The 18,363-nt window shown below is 42.1% G+C and overlaps 1 protein-coding gene across 1 annotated transcript in view; it reads left to right on the top strand.

The window, feature by feature from the left end:
- LOC142107789 (protein shortage in chiasmata 1 ortholog-like) overlaps positions 1–18,363 on the top strand; it is a 133,715-nt gene that overhangs the window by 54,058 nt on the left and 61,294 nt on the right. Inside the window, exon 6 of the mRNA XM_075191411.1 lies at positions 7,807–7,944. Coding sequence (XP_075047512.1) covers positions 7,807–7,944 — 138 coding nt within the window. The remainder of the gene's footprint in view (positions 1–7,806; positions 7,945–18,363) is intronic.

The raw sequence follows: 18,363 nt of genomic DNA, 5'->3' as shown, positions 1-18,363 counted from the left end.
ATATCTTGTCCTCCCCTGGGTGTTATTGAAGGCTTGAGGAATGCATTTCCATTTGTCTGGCATCCCACCCAGTTAAAATATCTGGGAGCCATCATAAACATAGATGTGTCCAGGATGTATGGGCATAATTTCTTACCCATAACTGCTACTATTCGTAAAAATGTGAGAGACTGACTTCCCAACGGTTCCTCTTTGATAGGTAGAGTATATGTAGTTAAAATGAACCTACTCCCGAAGATCCTATATCTTCTACATACAGTCACCATCCATATCCCTAGCCAGTAGTTTGCTGACCTGCAGCGGGCCATACGTGACTTTGTTTGGCAGGGTAGAAGACCCCGTTTTAAACACGATATACTTTATAAGTGCAAATACTCTGGAGGCCTCCAGCTGCCACATTTTACCACGTATTACCACGTACGCTGCAGTGCTAAGCAGGGTTCTAGATTAGACGAGGGGTGGATCTGTTAAACAATGGGTCTGGATTGAGGATTATATACTAAATGCCCCCATAAGTCACATGCCCTGGCTACCGGTACTTCCCTCCATACACCACCCAACACTCACCCCGACCCTGAACAGATGGTCCAGACTTCGAACTATTCCAGAAATATCTTCCATGACTTCTCCACTGACTCCACTACTAGAGAATCCAGAATTTCCTCCAGGTCAACAGGGATCAGTCTTTACTCGTTGAACAGAGGCTGGTGTCTCCCATGTCGGCCAGCTGTTGGACATGTTGGGTGTTATGCAGTTCCTAGTCATCCAGACGAAATGGGACTTACCTAATTCCGAATTTTGGCAATACCTGCAAATAAAACACTTCTTATGCTCCTCAGGGATGCATGAAATGGTAGGGAGAAAACTCACTTTGGTTGAATCTCTGTGCACTGCAAACCAATACCCCAGACATACACTTTCCTCAATATACAACATTTTTATTGAACACATCTTTAGAGCTCTGCCAAATTCCACCAAATATTGGGACTTAACTTGGAAACTGACATTTCAGATCAAGAATGGACTGACATTTTCCAACATACACATGCCAGCTCAGTCAGTGTTCAGGTGATCGAAACCCAATACGAGGTTCTGACCCGGTGGTACCAGTGTCCCAGCCTTTTGGACAAAATGTACCCTGGTCTCTCTGACCTCTGTTGGGGATTACAAACATCAGGTACCCCACTACACATTTGGTGGGAATGCTCTGCCCTTCGCCCCTTCTGAGAGAAGGTGTTACTTATTTCCAAGTCTATAACCGAATTTGAGGTACCAAATTGTCCAAACTTTTGTCTGCTTAATAATACTAAAATGTCCATCTCCAAGTACAAGAAATCCACACTAAAATACCTCATTTGCGCTGCAAAGGCTGTGATAGCGGTCCACGGGAGATTCCCAACAACGCCATCCATTAAAGAATGGTTTGTACAATTGGACTTTTATATGTCCATGGATGACCTGATATTATCATCAGCAGACAACTACCACGAGTATTACATGTTGTGGTTCAAATGGCTAGACTTCAAGGAAACCCCAACCCCAAACCTTTGGAATAGATGAGGTTTCCATGAGCCCTCCACAGTGCTAAACCCACTTTCTCTTGCATGGCATGCTGAATTCATAATATACTTTTTGCCCGACTACCCTCCAGTCACCCTCCTTCCCCAATTTGCCGTTCCCCCTTGTGAAGATACCGGGTTTATCTGGCCCAGTGCTACCCAGTACCTTCTAGGATTCGTATGGTCACTCAGGCAAAATGCAGTTATAAAAATACAACAGTATATTTATTGTTATACAAACAACACTAGAATATTAAATACACACAGTAAATAAATGCCAGGCAGATTTACCACATCATCTATCCCTTACCCCAATAACTTAAGGAGATATAGTCACCTGCTGTCCAGACTTCATGACCCATGGATCCCTCTCAGCTGCATATATAGACTCGAGTTAGAAAACGACAATTCAAAACTCCATCTTGCACCTTCCTGAATGAAATCCAAGCATGAACACCCCTCCCCCCTGGAGTTGTTCCTTATATATCACAGGTCTAATTTCCACAGTCTTTCCCCTCCCTGGACAAACCCCTGCATCTATTCTACTTCCCCATTGGCCAGTGCAGGACTAGGGGGTTTGGACAGGGCAGTGGAGATGAGATGTCCTTTCACAGAAGCCCCCTGCTGGGATGCAGACAGAACGTCTGGACTAGTCCTAAGGAGAACAATTGATGCTTAATTGGCTTCCCCTACTTCCAAGGATAAGGTAGCAGTGAGCCCCTCCTAAAATTAACCCCTTACACTACTTTGTGATGTCACAGGGTCCCCAGCTGTTCCATGCTTCCTGTAGAGGAAGGAGGGGGGAGAATGAATGCAGCTCAAGCCCTCTCACCTGTATCCTAGACACCACCTGATCTTTACCCATAACCCTCCTGGCTTCAGTTTAAGGACAATGAATAACATTACTTCAAGTCATCAATATATAATACAAAATATACATATTTAAATTGAATTACAATGTCCCCTTAACCACATGTAATTGGACAATGCAGTTGTAGTCTGATGAGCTGGGGAAACAAAAGAAGGGCTATACAAAGTATTTGCTATAATTCACATATCACACTCGTTTTGTCACATTCCTCCCCTACTTTTTTAGCCCTTGTTTCCCAGTGGCTCCCTAGCCCCAAGTAATCATTTCTTCCAAGTCCAAAGTTTCTGGCCTGCTGTGGTTTCTCCTGGGTCTGATGGCAAGGTAGACAGCAGTACACAGTTCCTCAATCTCCCACCAGGGTCCCATGGCTGCAGGCATATCTTCCCACTCAGCTGGAGTGGGGGTTTATGCTGCCCTGTGTCATAAGATGAGACAACAATAAAACTGGGCCACTCCTGTGCACACATCCATGGTAGGAGAGTTGTAGTCCAACATCCCTTGTGTGCCTTATCCACCCTTAATTGCCCAACTGCAAATAGTCCCTTGGCCTGTCCTCTGTTTCTGGAGACCATGCTCCCCTCCCCCACATATTCAAGTGAAAACTGCCAAGTGGCAGGCAAACTTTCTGGCTCCTTGTCTGTTTGTTTCTGGCAAAGATCCAATCCCCCCTCCCCCAAACACTCAAGGGACAACTGCCCAGTGGCAGGCAAGCGTGGGGGCTCCATTAATTCTTTGCTTATGGGGAATCCTCTGTCCCCCTCCCAAACCACATGTGGGTGCCCCTGTAAGTATGTTTGTGTGCATCTCCCCTCCCCTGCTACCACATCCAACTGTTGCACTACTTCCCTCGCCTCTGGCGCATCGGGGTAGTGTGAATCCTCATTGGACACAGACTTGTCCTCCTGGCAGCAAAGCAAAGTGGATGGTCCAGTGCAGGCCTCTGGTATTGGGTCCTGGATTCCCAGATTTGGAGCTGGAGTGCGATGCATCAAAGCTGGTGGGGCTGGTGAATCTTGCTGTACTGGTGCCCTCTCAGACACCCACTCAGTCACCATCTCCTCATCTGCCAATTCTGCATAGGGGAAGGCATAAGTGTAATTTTCCCAGGGCCCCATGGTAGTGGCCTCTGACATGACAATTCCTTTATCCTCTCCCATTAATTCTGTCCTACAGTCTGTAAACATGATTTCTGCTGAGATCATATGTTGCGCAAGTTTATGATTCTCTTCTGTCACAATTGGGTAAAGCTGTACATCACTTGCCCCGGAGAGCACACATGCGGTATCCTGCGTTACTTCATTAAACAAATTCTTTTCAGGCACAACAGGGATGGATAACTGGTCTTTTCTGTAATTCTGTTCTAACTCAGACACAGTCTCAGGTTCCAATAACACTGGCAAATTATCAGAAGATGCTACTACATGGTACTTACTTGGTAGCTCTTTTCCATCCAAGTCACCAAATGGGAGAATTTCTCCTAATCCTTTCTGAGTAGTCAGAGGTACAACATCCTCACCAAGCAGTTCTTCTCCAGTCTCCCCCAAGATAGTAGCTTGGGCAACTGTATTTAATCCACTGGGATGGACCTCCCCCTGATTAACAGACTGAGCAGCCATCTTTTTAGAGTGTGATAAAAGATATTCCAATTGGCATTTTTCAGTATTCACTCGATAACACTGATCCTGCCACATTTCAGTGTCCGTAAATCCTTGCCGCCATACCTCATCCTCTGCTTCTTCAAAACTCTGTTGCAGACATTGCATTTGTTCCCAGAGAGGTATGTGGGGACCTAAAGTGAGCATCCATTTTCTATAAACACTAAAGGCATTGATGGGATTCTCCTGATCTTTTAACAAACGTTTCAGGATATCCATGTGTGTGCTGTACAGGTAAGGTACACCCCGGATCTGGCATTCCACTATCAGCTCCTCCATACTCATTGTCTCTAGTGGATCTGTAGAATCTGCTAATGGGACAGATTCTATTAATACATTTGCAGGGGATTCATCAGGCATGTCCCTGTGCTGTAATAGTCCATTTACGTCTTGTTTGTACTGCTGATTATTGTTGTATCTGGATTCTCCCTTGGCCAGATTCTGCATAGTACAAATAACTTCATGTGTAAAATCATCCCATGCTGGTTCATCCTGAAAATTACAGGCACTTGCCTCCTCTTTCAACATTAGGAACACATCCAACAGGTTCTCCAATTTCTCCTGTAGACTGGCTCCTTCCCACATAATAATCTTTGGGCACTCCTCATCCCAATAATCCAAAATGTGCTGCATTGTGGTGGGGTGGTGCAACACATCCATATCCCCATCCTGCAGACACTCCCACAGTCCTTCATCCCAGTACACCTTTCTCCTGGTTGTACTGGACTGCTTCATCCCTTCCTTTGGGAACTTTTTCAACACTGGGCTGTGATCTGCTCTCTTGTTCCTAGAGCTCACACCCATTTTAATTCCAGGGATCACCTCACTGTGATTTCCTCTCTTTGAGACACGGTTCCATCTTCCGCTCTCCTCTGGCGGGGTGCGCTTCCCCTTATCAAATCGGCACTTAGGCGGCATCTTCCCTCGCCTAAAGCCCACAGCGCTTTTCGTGACACTTTCTACCTTAAAGCCTTTAGGAGTAAGTTCAGGATAATGTGGTAACTGGTTTCTAGTGCTAACTGCTTTGCAGAGCCCTGGAATGTATCACGATACAGTTCCCCTGCAGCTCTACCCAGAGAAGACCTGGGACTGAGTGACCCCACTGCTTGCCACCAAAAATGTGAAGATACCGGGTTTATCTGGCCCAGTGCTACCCAGTACCTTCTAGGATTCGTATGGTCACTCAGGCAAAATGCAGTTATAAAAATACAACAGTATATTTATTGTTATACAAACAACACTAGAATATTAAATACACACAGTAAATAAATGCCAGGCAGATTTACCACATCATCTATCCCTTACCCCAATAACTTAAGGAGATATAGTCACCTGCTGTCCAGACTTCATGACCCATGGATCCCTCTCAGCTGCATATATAGACTCGAGTTAGAAAACGACAATTCAAAACTCCATCTTGCACCTTCCTGAATGAAATCCAAGCATGAACACCCCTCCCCCCTGGAGTTGTTCCTTATATATCACAGGTCTAATTTCCACAGTCTTTCCCCTCCCTGGACAAACCCCTGCATCTATTCTACTTCCCCATTGGCCAGTGCAGGACTAGGGGGTTTGGACAGGGCAGTGGAGATGAGATGTCCTTTCACAGAAGCCCCATGCTGGGATGCAGACAGAACGTCTGGACTAGTCCTAAGGAGAACAATTGATGCTTAATTGGCTTCCCCTACTTCCAAGGATAAGGTAGCAGTGAGCCCCTCCTAAAATTAACCCCTTACACTACTTTGTGATGTCACAGGGTCCCCAGCTGTTCCATGCTTCCTGTAGAGGAAGGAGGGGGGAGAATGAATGCAGCTCAAGCCCTCTCACCTGTATCCTAGACACCACCTGATCTTTACCCATAACCCTCCTGGCTTCAGTTTAAGGACAATGAATAACATTACTTCAAGTCATCAATATATAATACAAAATATACATATTTAAATTGAATTACAATGTCCCCTTAACCACATGTAATTGGACAATGCAGTTGTAGTCTGATGAGCTGGGGAAACAAAAGAAGGGCTATACAAAGTATTTGCTATAATTCACATATCACACTCGTTTTGTCACACCCCTCTTTCCCCATTCTTCCCCTACCTATCTTTATCCAGCGAAAGTGTCATATTGAGTCTGATCTGTACTAAAGTGCTTGCAATAAGCCTCTTTCAAATATTATTCATTATTTAATTTGTCTGTGAACGAAAATTAGTGATATCTTGTTATGTGAACTACATACTATGCTTCTGTTCTATACTGTTCACAATGTAATTTGCATAGACTGTACTCCTTTTTTACATCCAATAAAAATTGATTGTATTAAAAAATATCTCCAGGTTTGCACAGCAGATTGCTAAACATCACATTGAACTTTCAATAAACTCTTTTAGCCTTCATCCTGCTTAGTTTAGTCTCAGTTATTGCTTAAATTAAACATAAGAATGAGGGGACATCAGGAAAGATTTTATTACATGTCATAGGCAAACCGAGGGGACTATTCCTAGTGCCTGGAAACCCCCCTCCAAGCCTGGGGCACTGTATAATTGAGGTGGCTGAACCCTGCGCCCACTTCACACAGCACTGCTTGAAAAGGGAGAGCTGCGTGCACCTAACAGAGGTGCACGCAGCATTGCCCATGTATATTATTGGGATAGGAAGAGTTGGAGAGCAGCCAAGCACTGTCTAAAATTATAGCCATGCCTCCATGCATGCTGGTCACGCCCACTGGTGGCGTGGTGTGGAAACCCCCCTCTACAAATCCTGTGTTTGCCCCTGCATGTGGCAGTTTTGTGCGTATGAAGCTTTTTGTTACATTGTTCAGAGTCCTCCTAGAAATAAAATCTCTGTCGAAGTGCAGGATGGAGAAGCAAAACGAGTCCCATAAAAAGTATAGGATTAGACCTGAAGATCCTATTCAGGATTCAAACCCTGAAAACTAAGGAAATATAACATGAAAAAATCCCATCTATTAAATAATTAATCGTAAATAATATTTTAATCTATTGAGGGTACTCCCTCTGTAGTATAGAAACATATACAATAGCAAAAAAAGAAAAAGAGATACTACTTGTGAGAGGCACACCATTTTTAAAAGTGAGTGTTTTTTTTTTATCTAACATTTGGGTGTCATGTGAGTAAACCTTCCCTTGTTCCTCTCTTTTCCCTTATGTGATAAAAATCTATTGAATCTAACTGACTGTGATATGTGTGCCTCTCACAAGTAGTATCTCTTTTTTCTTTTTTGCTATTAGACCTGTAGATCACCAGCTCAGAGCAGGTGCACAATTTAAATCTTTCTGTACAATGGAAATGGCCATGCGCCTATCTGCACAACAAGCAACTCTCTTGAAAATTCACCATTTATATGAGTAAAGCCCTAATAACACAAAAATTACTTTCTACATGAACATACCCTCAAGTCATTGCAGTCTATTGAGAGTTTTACTGTTCTGACCTTCTAGAAGTTATTTATGTTTCAAACATGGTGGTTTTGACAACTACATGTTAAAGGGCTTTACCTGAAATGAGTTCTGCAATATTACACTGCTCCATTGAAAATTGTCTGTTGCTCTGTTGTCAGTATGAGAACGGACTGAAGGAAGTAATTTCTTATGATCAGGTTGATTACAGATGAAATATATACAGTAAATTGCTGCTTTCCCTGTTGCATATATTTCTGTATAAAGACTAACATTTTAACTCGTTACCCTTTCTACTTTCATAGCTGATAAACTAAACAGCAGACCAGAGCACAAGGAAAACCATGTAATCTCTTGTGATTCCATCTCTGAAGCCAGGACTCAGAACAGATCAGAAGAAGTTTTTAAGAACCATTTAATTACTGTTCATATTACACCTTCAGGTATGATACTGCATATGTAGATAATACTACACTTGCTGTAAATGGCTATTCTCTGTTGAGGGGTTTTAATCTCCTTAATATTCTGGCAAATATATGCAAGACCATTTAATACCGTTAAATATGACTATCACCGTCAACCAACTCTTCGCAAAGGTACTTCTAAATTAACCTAAGAAATATATTTCTTATATTCCCTTAAATCCACAGGACCAATATTCGTATAATAGCTTATACTCATATCTTCAAGAATAACCACAGCAAGATATAACTTCATTTAAAGTGTGTTGTATTATATTATAAAACAGTAAACAGCGTAACAAAATTTTACACAAATTATAGATTTTGGTGCCATATATTACATTAATTGCCTGTCATATAAATATATAAGTAATTGTGTGTGTGTTTGACTAGCTATTGTCTAAAGGTGTGTGTGTGTGTGTGTGTGTGTGTGAGTCTGTGAGTGCATTGTGTATGTTTTGTGTATGTTCAGGGGGAGGGGAAGACCACACAGACACAATCCATTAATTTCACATATCTCATTCAAAGTCCAACAACCATTTTAACACATGGTATTTCAACCACATACTAGATCCATTTCCTCTACTTTCCCTTTACACCAACAGTCTAACAAAACGTTATATTTAACACTCTGACCATTTCCTGAATAATCCAATCACTTTCTATGCATTTACACTAAACTGCAGAACATGATATTTCAACCACATTCTAGATCCATTTCTTCTACTGTCTGAAACTCGCTCTGCTCTGAACACATGGCACTTCACTCGACTGCAATATCAAATACACGAACATTACCAGCCATAAACCACACTATTTCATAGATTCAGAGCCACAAACTACCCTTCAAACCAACAGTCTAACAAAACAATCCAATCACTTGCTATGCATCTAAATCCTCAGCAGCATAGCAGACTTTCCAATACCATCAACACGGTTTCTTCACTTTCCGACGAAACAAAAACTATGCACAACCATTTCCATACAATTACAATAACTATTTCCAAACAAAACTCCATTACAGCATTAAACCAACAGAGAACCACAGAACTATGTATAACACCAATGCTTCCATGACCAAACCCTAACCAACACAAGCTCCAAAAAACTTCCATTCACATTTACCATCTGTATAAATGATCATTTTACTCTATATACTCATATACTCTACACATATGCGTCCAGATTCGAAGTCTATCTTCCATTCAACAACACGTTACAACATTTATAACATTTATTTTTCCAGCTCACACTCACCTTTCATTCATTCCATTCAAAAACTCCATTCTAACATCTATCCTACTAGTCAGGGCCCAAGGCCTTTGGGTATCTTACTTCCCTGCATGTCCACCTAGGAGCAATGGCAGCATGTCCCCTCAGTTGGGGACCAAGCATGAAGAGACCCTTCTTCCTCTGTGTAAAGTGTAAAAAGCCTCTTGCGGGCGGAGTTTACCTTTTCAACAGGAACTGCTCACAGCATTCATATGCTAATTACTGACCAAATGAACACTGTTTTTCATGTTTCCCAGTGGGGGAAGGAAGAGCTTTGTGTAAAGCCACTGTGCTAATTCAATTGTGGCTAAATTCTGGTATATGTTATAAAGTGAAACATAAATAATAGATTATTTATGTACTCTTCATCACTTGCCATCTCACTTTCCAGAGATATTTTGTTCCCAAGGCCTCATACAGATAGATGTTAAGTCTTGCATGTTCTCAAAACCTATAACGTTATCAAATGCTGATAAAAAATTATGTAGCCATATAGACCTGTAACACTGTAACACACTTTTTGACAAGTGCTCCTTTTGTTTCGTGCCAAATTTTGACATTGCATGCAGTATTTAGAGGCATTCAACGTCTATGTGAAAATACTGTGGACTCCAATGGGAATGCTGAAAACCAAAACATTCAGAATAGTTTAGCAAGCTTTTCTCAGGACAGCTTTTGACAAGTTGCCCGAACAACATCCTTTGTCATTACCAGAGTGCTACTTGGGGAGTGGTGAGAGCATTCAGAGAGGAGAAAGAATAGAGCCACAAATGGTATTAACGGGGTATTGCTAATCCAGGTAGAAGAGTTATGGCTGTATGACTTGTCCACACCTGGTTACAGTTACTGCTACAAGATGAAGGTGCCCTGGCTGGATAATGTAAATGGTCACACCAGACATGGATGATATTTCCAGAAAGAAGCAAGGTAAGGTAATATAGTTATTTGTGAACTATATATATATATATATATATATATATATATATATACTCACCTACATATTACACAGCACTTTACAACTTTACAGAGAATATTTAATTATTCACATCAGTCCCTGTCCTAGTGGAGCTTACAATCTATATTCCTACAGCACAGACACACATGGGTTACTTTCATCAAAAGCCAATTAAACTAAGAGTGTGTCTTTGGAGTGTGGGAGGAATCTAGAACACCTGAAGGAAACCACACAAGCACAGGGAGAGCATACAAGCTCCACACAGATAGGGTCAAGGGGGTAAATGTATCAAGCTCCGATATTTTCATTGTTTAAAAATCACAGCAATTTTAGTCCCCAAGTCTGCAGATGTATTAAGCTGCGATTTTTACTCTGATTTTCAAAATCGCTGGTCATCTCTGGCGATTTGCTGCCATTTCAAACTCTCCTGTGTTTCCTAGCTGCATGATTAGTAAACACATCACTGTTACACCGCCCTGCCTATACAGCCGGAGGTCTGGCGTCTGTCAAAAGTTTTAAAATAGATAAATGTTCCAAAAATAAAAAAATGCGCAGGGTTCCCCCGTCCGAGGGCTATTAACCCTAGTGCTGCCAGCCTGCTACTTGTTACGTGAAAATCTGGAAAAAATTTGCATAACCAGCACTAGGCAAACCAGCCGGGGTGGTTGGCACTATAGCAGTGGGGTCCGCAAATAAAAAAGTGCAGGCCCCGCCTCTAGGAATAACCAGCCCAGTGCTGAAAGCACTAGGGCTTTTCCTACACCCCTGGGCAGTGGGTGTAGGGTAATATCGGCGATTTTAAACTAAAAAAAACAAACAGACGCCATTTTGTTTTGTGGAACTACAAGTCCCTGCCGTTCTAGGGTGCATAAACAGTCTGAGCATGCTGATGCTTCTATAACTACAAGCACCAGCATACCCATGGAAGCCAGGTCATGCTGGAACTTGGAGAACCACAAGTGCCAACATGGCCTGACACCCATGGCTGGCTGAGACCATTTAAAAAACCACAACACCCTCATTAAAACCACATACTTTTAATAAAAAAACAGCCTCTTTTTTTACCACATAAATTTAATAAAATTAATAAAGCCCAAAATACTTACCAATCTGAATTCTTTTTCTTTGGTCAGCAGCTTTTAATCCAAATGTGTTAGAAAACCATGTCCTTAAATATTTATAAATCCAAATGTCCATGCTTGAAAATATTCCAAATATTTGTTGATCAAGATTAGGAAAACTGATTAAGCTGTCCCTTACAACAGTATTATTTTGTGTTCAGTTTGCATTAGATCTATTACAGTATAAAAATTAGTGGAGACCTACTGGAGTCTCTGATGACTTCCAAAGATGTCTGCTGGTTAAAAAAAAAAATACTGGAAAAATAAAAGTTGGGAAAAAACCCATAAAACATATGCCTGTTTATTTTTCTATAACTCTCTTACTCTGATTAACAGTATACACATTTAATATCGCTCGCCTCGCTAAAGGTATACATTTCATTGTAATTTGAGATAGCTCAGATTATGTTTATTGATCATAGTAAAAATTATGGAAAATATATGTATTTTATTATTTTTGACTCTTTTACCCCAGCTTACTTTTAAATAATAATAATATTAATAATAATAACTATCTGTTTCAATATGTTAACAAAATAAACCCTTAGATTTCACCAAAGAAAAATAAAAAAGTTTGAAGGGAAGTTAAAAATTAATGCCTGGCGCCTCTGACACAGTGCAAAACCATAGTGGTGTACACCACCTAAATATAAAAAATGAATTTAAATGGAAATACATGCATTGTGAATATTATACCATATATTATTACATGTAACAGCAGAATAAAATAGCAGATGAGATATAGCATAAGTTTAAATGCAATGCCTGCACATCATGGTAAATATGCCTAATATTAAAATAGCCTAAAAATTAAGCATTGTGTTTTCTCTTTATTGTTTGTCATATTATATTATTGTTTTATTTTATAGAGCCCATCATGAAGACAAGACAAGATTCCACTGACCCTCTTTCTATTTACACTAACCTTCATTCATCCGGCACTGCACAAGCCAATAATTCTGACTTCTTTTCTCCCCTTCTGCACATGTGTGTTATGAGTGGAGACGTGAAGACATCACTAGCAGAGGACAGGAGGGGAGAATCCAGATCATTACAATCTGAGGCAGCAAAACAATAAGACAACTGATCCCATGGAAGAGACGTGCCTGTCCATCAACTATAGTGTAGGAGGTGGGTCCATCTGGCATTGGGGCCCTTCAGGGATTTCCCCAGTGGGCCAGTCCGACCCACACGGACACACATTAATGCATTTCTCCTACACACTGGCACACACTAATGCAGGTCTCATACACACTGGCACAAGCTAATGCAGGTCACATACACACTGGAACACGCTAATGCTGGTCTTATACACACTGGAACATGCTAATGCAGGTCTCATACACACCGACACATGCTAATGTGGGTCTCATACACACCGACACACGCTAATGCTGTTCTCATAAACACCGACACATGCTAATGCAGTTCTCATACACACCGACACACACTAATGTAGTTCACTGACACACAGACACACGAATGCCATGGCACCAGCATTGTGAGGCAGCATTGCTAACCACTGTGAAACCATAACATCCTGGAAAGGGTTCTAGATGACCCTGTCTATTATACCTAAAACATAAGCTACCATAAACATGTCCACATAGGGGTCAGCATGGAAAAAATTTCCCCACACACATCATCAATCACCATCACAGGCTAGTGCTAAATAAAATGAAATGGGGGTTCTCATTGACTCCCAGTCTGATTGGCTGGACCAGCCAACCAATTAAAAACGTTGGGAATGTTTCCAACCTTTTCACATATATCTGATTGCTTGACCAGTTCAATCATTGAGATCATTGCTCCGCAACCTTTTCTCACTCACGGCACTCCTAAGCCCTCCTCAGAATTCCACTGCACACCAAAAAGCAAAAATATACCATAAAAGTAGGAATTACAAAGTGCATACACAGAAATTGAACGCAAATTCTGATAAATACACCAGTTTCATTGCACAACATGCATGAACTGTCCTATAGCAAGTGACTCCAAACACCCCTGTTCCGAAGAGCTAGCACATAGAGAGACGCTGCTTTCCGACGTTGTTGGGCTGTCGGTTTACAGTTAAATGTGGGAGAGAAAGGAAGGATGGCGGAGATCATTGGTTAAAAGAAAGAAAGTTATATGAACATAAACTCACCAAAATGGGATAACCACAGCAAGTAACAGGAAAGGGACAGTGCTAGCTCCATACCCAGGGAAAGAATGGAGGAGGGCAGGGTACAGTGGGAGGGAAAGTTAGGAAAGGAACATACATGGGAGAGAGGATCTTGTGCTTTTTCTCCTTTTGGAGGCATTTCGCCACGGCTGCGCACTTCGCAATGACGTGACACACCGGTTGCAGAGCACTGATTTAGATGCTCAGTCTAGGGTACTCTGTTTTATTCATTTACTGCTGGTACAACTTCATATTCAAATATCCTGTGCATTTCGGCCTGTGTATGCTGGATGCTGTCTAATTGTTTTTATCCATACTTGTATAGAGAAGCTGTTCCTATGTGTAGATATACTCACCGGTATGCTGTAAATAATTATCTGAACACCCTCCCACCTCCATTTGTCTTCCATTTAAATAACAAAAAGAGCCCATGACTGCCAAATAGTTTTCTGTGTCCCTTTGTAAACATTGCAAGATTTACAACATTCTTGTCCTGTGTCACCTAAAGTAAACCAGGGTGGCATTATTGAAAATGTTTTACAGGACTCCTGGAGTTTCCTGAAATGAACCAGGCAGTGAAAAGAAAAAAATGTAAACAATTCAAAAGTACATAATATATTTTTAAGGTGCATTTTGCCAAGGTCTGACTAACCTTTTTGTTATCACTTTTCATCTCTTTACAACATCTGTGTGTACTTTGGGTTAATGAAATGGGCGGGGATGATTTTGCAGAGCACTGATTTAGATGCTCAGTCTAAGTGATAAGTGATAACAACCTATAAGTAATAAGATAATCAAAACATTCAGAGTATCCAGACCATATCAGGAGATGTGTGTGCTGAACTTATGGGAGGAGTCACCTGTACACTCGTGGCCAATACATTTGCACCTGTTAGGAACCCCCTTAGGCCGGTACAACAAAACCCGGAGTCTGCTCCAAAAGTCTGGTGTTCACTGTTGCCCCTAGTGGTGGGGACAGACTTGGCTGCAGACAAACGAAGGGTCGTGAAATGTGTACCGGCTGTGGAGAACCCAGGAACAGAGAGTTATGGTAGACAGTGTATACAGAGAACAAGCCGAGGTCGGAGGTCACTTGCAAGCAGGAATAGTCGGTAAACACGCCAAAGGTCGGGGTCACAGGCACGGAAGCAAGGTCCAAGGTACAGGCTGAAAGGTCAAGGGTCACTACAAACAGGCAGAGTCAAAAGTCCAGGCAGGGTTCATACACAAGAAATCAATCCACAGGTTGTCACCAACACGATACAGGAGCAGGTTAGCTGACAGGCAAACTGGACGCTATAACCGGCAGTGAGGCTTAGTCCTCACTGCACTAAATACTGAAGCCAGCCAATCAGAGTTGTCTATTAAAACTATAGACGTAATTGGAAGCACAGCCTTTGGTCAAAATAACTGCAACCAACCACTTTGTATAGACCATGGAGGAACTTACTGCACCTCCTTACTGGCAGTTTGGTCTACTCTTCTTGTACAAACTGCTCCAGATCTCTCAGATTTGAAGGGTACTGTGATTGGATGGGCTTACTTTGCACCCGGTCTGTAGAGGGAAAGGAGGAATAGAGGGATGTGCTTCCAGCACAGTTTATCTGGGTTTCCTTCTCACTTTCAATAACCGACTGTTACTGACCACTCCTACTGGTGTCACCTTGACACCAGACACTCGTTGACTGTGAATGCCAACTCCGCAATAATTGTAGGAGAATTCAGCTGCCACCACTGGGCTCTTTTGTGGCGCCCAGAACTGCTTACTTTTGGGGTAGCTGGTATAGCTGTTGCAATGCCTCTTTTCTGTGGGCTGGCTGGAACCTCCTGACCGCTTAATATGGATCAGGACTGCTGGGTACTGGGCAGAGCGTTTACATAGAGACTCTTGGTTCAACACAGGACAGCCAGGGAACAATTAGAATGTAAGCTCTTATCTGGTGGTCACAGGATACAGCAGGTAATAGTCTCAGTCAGATTGCTCAAATGTCCTGACAAGGACTTTTACACACTAGTTAGTGGTACTTGTGGTCATCCAGAAGTTACAGATGGAATGATACATTACATGGTAAAACATAGCTCTTTTTATACAGTTTTATACACATTCCCTGTCAGGAGGTAATCCTTTTGCCACTTTTATCAATCCAGGCTGCTTCATGCATCACACATTGCACCTTTGTAACTCCATGTTGGATGGTTGTCATACCTGTTGCCCTGGACAACCATCTCATCTCGTGTTGCACGGCGTTCCTCCTCTCTCGATTGCCATATTGCATGCCCTGCTGTGCATGTGCAGTCCTGGCACTTTTAAAACTTCTCCCGGTTCCACATGGCTGATTACTGGTCTGTGCACTATTTTAACCGCTTCCTCCTATATTCCATTGTTAGATTTTCAGGTCTTCTACCTGTATGGATGCAGTCCTCCCTGTTTTCTGTGTACATAGACAATGTATAGGCACTATAAGGACCCATATTATGTGGATACAACTACGCTGCAGCTCTCCCAAAGCAAGGTCTGGACCTGCAAAGACACCAACATAAAATAACTAAACTGAGAGTGCACAAAGCATAGATGATATAATCATAAAATTAATTCAGCTGACCTATCATATATATCATATAACAAAAACTGTTAAAAATATTAGACTAATAATGAATAAGACTAGACAATGTTTTAGGCATAGTCCTCCATGAACTCTCGGTTTTATGATTATCATATATTAGCCAGATCTTAATGTTGGATAAGCAACGTCCAGAGGAAGAGTAACATGAAATTCACCATTGAAACAAATGCTGGATTCAACAGTCCTTTCTTTGACTTGAGAGACAGATGCACTTATGCTGAAAATATGACAATCCCTAGGTTTTAAGAGCAAGTCACAGCATCATATGCAGTACTTATTTCTTTTACCAGTCCTTAAAAAACACAAGAACTGACAGCCAGTCTCAATGAAGTAGATCAATAGGAATAATCATCCTCGTTGAAGATAGCAATTCAAAAGCTAAACCCCGGGGTTTAACCTGACGCATTTCTCGGCGTATAGCCGTTTCATCAGAGGCATATAGACACATCCCAGCAACAAATTGGAATTCCGTAAGTCACGTGGATTAAGAATCTCAAAAAAGGTCCAGTGGATCACGTGGACTGCATAACCCAATCATTAAGAGTCACCGGTTTCTTCTCCAATATCGAAAAAAGGTGAATAATATATTAATATTGTTATTAAAAGTCCCCAAGTCTGTCTACTCATATAATTATCTCTAATATTACTACTATAGAACACATACCAATTAAATAATACAATAATCAAATAAATTATAAACCAATAAATAGCATAAACGTCATAAAACGAAAACTAATGTTAATATGTGAACCCAAAAACATACAATGCAACTACAAAAACATAAAACATCTCACAACACAGAAACAGAACTGAAAATAAAGATAAAAATTAATAAGAATAAAAATAAGAATATTGCATGCTAGTCTCTCCCCTTCAGATGTAAATAAAGTTGAAGACATAATCTCGACCGGCATTATGTGTGAACCAGCATGGTCATAGAAAGCACTAACCCATGATCCAGTCTTGACCATAGATCATATTATAAACCTAAGGGTCCCTGACGTTCTGACTCCTTATCGCTTACTTGCAGACCTGCCTGGTGATTCTTGTGACACCTGTATCATCATTGTGATCCATGGCTGTATTGCTAGTACATCGCGTTTTATTATCGGTCCTTTTCCTAGGCTATAGCCTTACGAGGACCTCAGCACCTCTGTCCTGTGCAGCACATCGCCCTCCTTGTCAGGGGCGGGCTGGGCCGGGGGGCAGATGTCCCCCGGGCCGGAGAGAAAATATATATTTGGGGCCGGTGGACTGGGCAGTGGCTGGCCCCGCCTCCTGGACCAGCCATCTTTCATATAGGCTGCGAATCCTCCTGATCCGTCCGTCCCCCCCGCTTATCTGTGAGAACCTAGCTATCACATGGGATGTGCACCACATGACAGGTGCCGTCCCATGTGAGATCTGCTGAAGACATTGCGCGTGGAGGGAATAAGGTAAGTTATGGAGAAATGTCAATAGTGTGTGTGTGCTGGAGGCTATAGTGTGTGTGTGTGTATGTGTGTTCTGGAGGCTACAGTTTGTGTGTGTGTGTGCTGGAGGCTACAGTTTGTGTGCGTGTGCTGGAGGCTATAGTGTGTGTGCCAGTGTGCTAATATAGTGTGTGTGTGTGTGTGTGTGTGTGTGTGTGTGAGCCAGTGTGGTATAGCTTGTGTGTCTGAGAGTGGGGATCAGTGTGTTAATATTGTGAGTGTGTGTGAGAGTGGGGGCAGGTGTATTTTGTGCGAGTGAAGGGACCAGTGTATTTTGTGAGAGTGAAGGGGCCAGTGTGTTTTGTGTGAGTGAAGGGGCCAGTGTGTTTTGTGTGAGTGAAAGGGCCAGTGTGTTTGTGTGAGTGAAGGGGCCAGTGTATTTTGTGTGAGTGAATGTGCCAGTGTGTTTTGTGTGAGTGAAAGGGCCAGTGTGTTTTGTGTGAGTGAATGTGCCAGTGTATTTTGTGTGAGTGAAGGGGCCAGTGTATTTTGTGTGAGTGAAGGGGCCAGTGTGTTTTGTGTGAGTGAAGGGGCCAGTGTATTTTGTGTGAGTGAAGGGGCCAGTGTATTTTGTGTGAGTGAAGGGGCCAGTGTATTTTGTGTGAGTGAAGGGGCCAGTGTATTTTGTGTTAGTGAAAGGGCCAGTGTGTTTTGTGTGAGTGAAGGGGCCAGTGTGTTTTGTGTGAGTGAAAGGGCCAGTGTGTTTTGTGTGAGTGAAGGGGCCAGTGTATTTTGTGTGAGTGAAGGGGCCAGTGTATTTTGTGTGAGTGAAGGGGCCAGTGTATTTTGTGTT

The sequence above is a fragment of the Mixophyes fleayi genome, chromosome 1, assembly GCF_038048845.1.
Source record: "Mixophyes fleayi isolate aMixFle1 chromosome 1, aMixFle1.hap1, whole genome shotgun sequence".
Classification (NCBI taxonomy): Eukaryota; Metazoa; Chordata; class Amphibia; order Anura; family Limnodynastidae; genus Mixophyes; species Mixophyes fleayi.
Note: the sequence above shows the minus strand (reverse complement) of the source record. Positions and strands in the feature narration are given on the sequence as shown.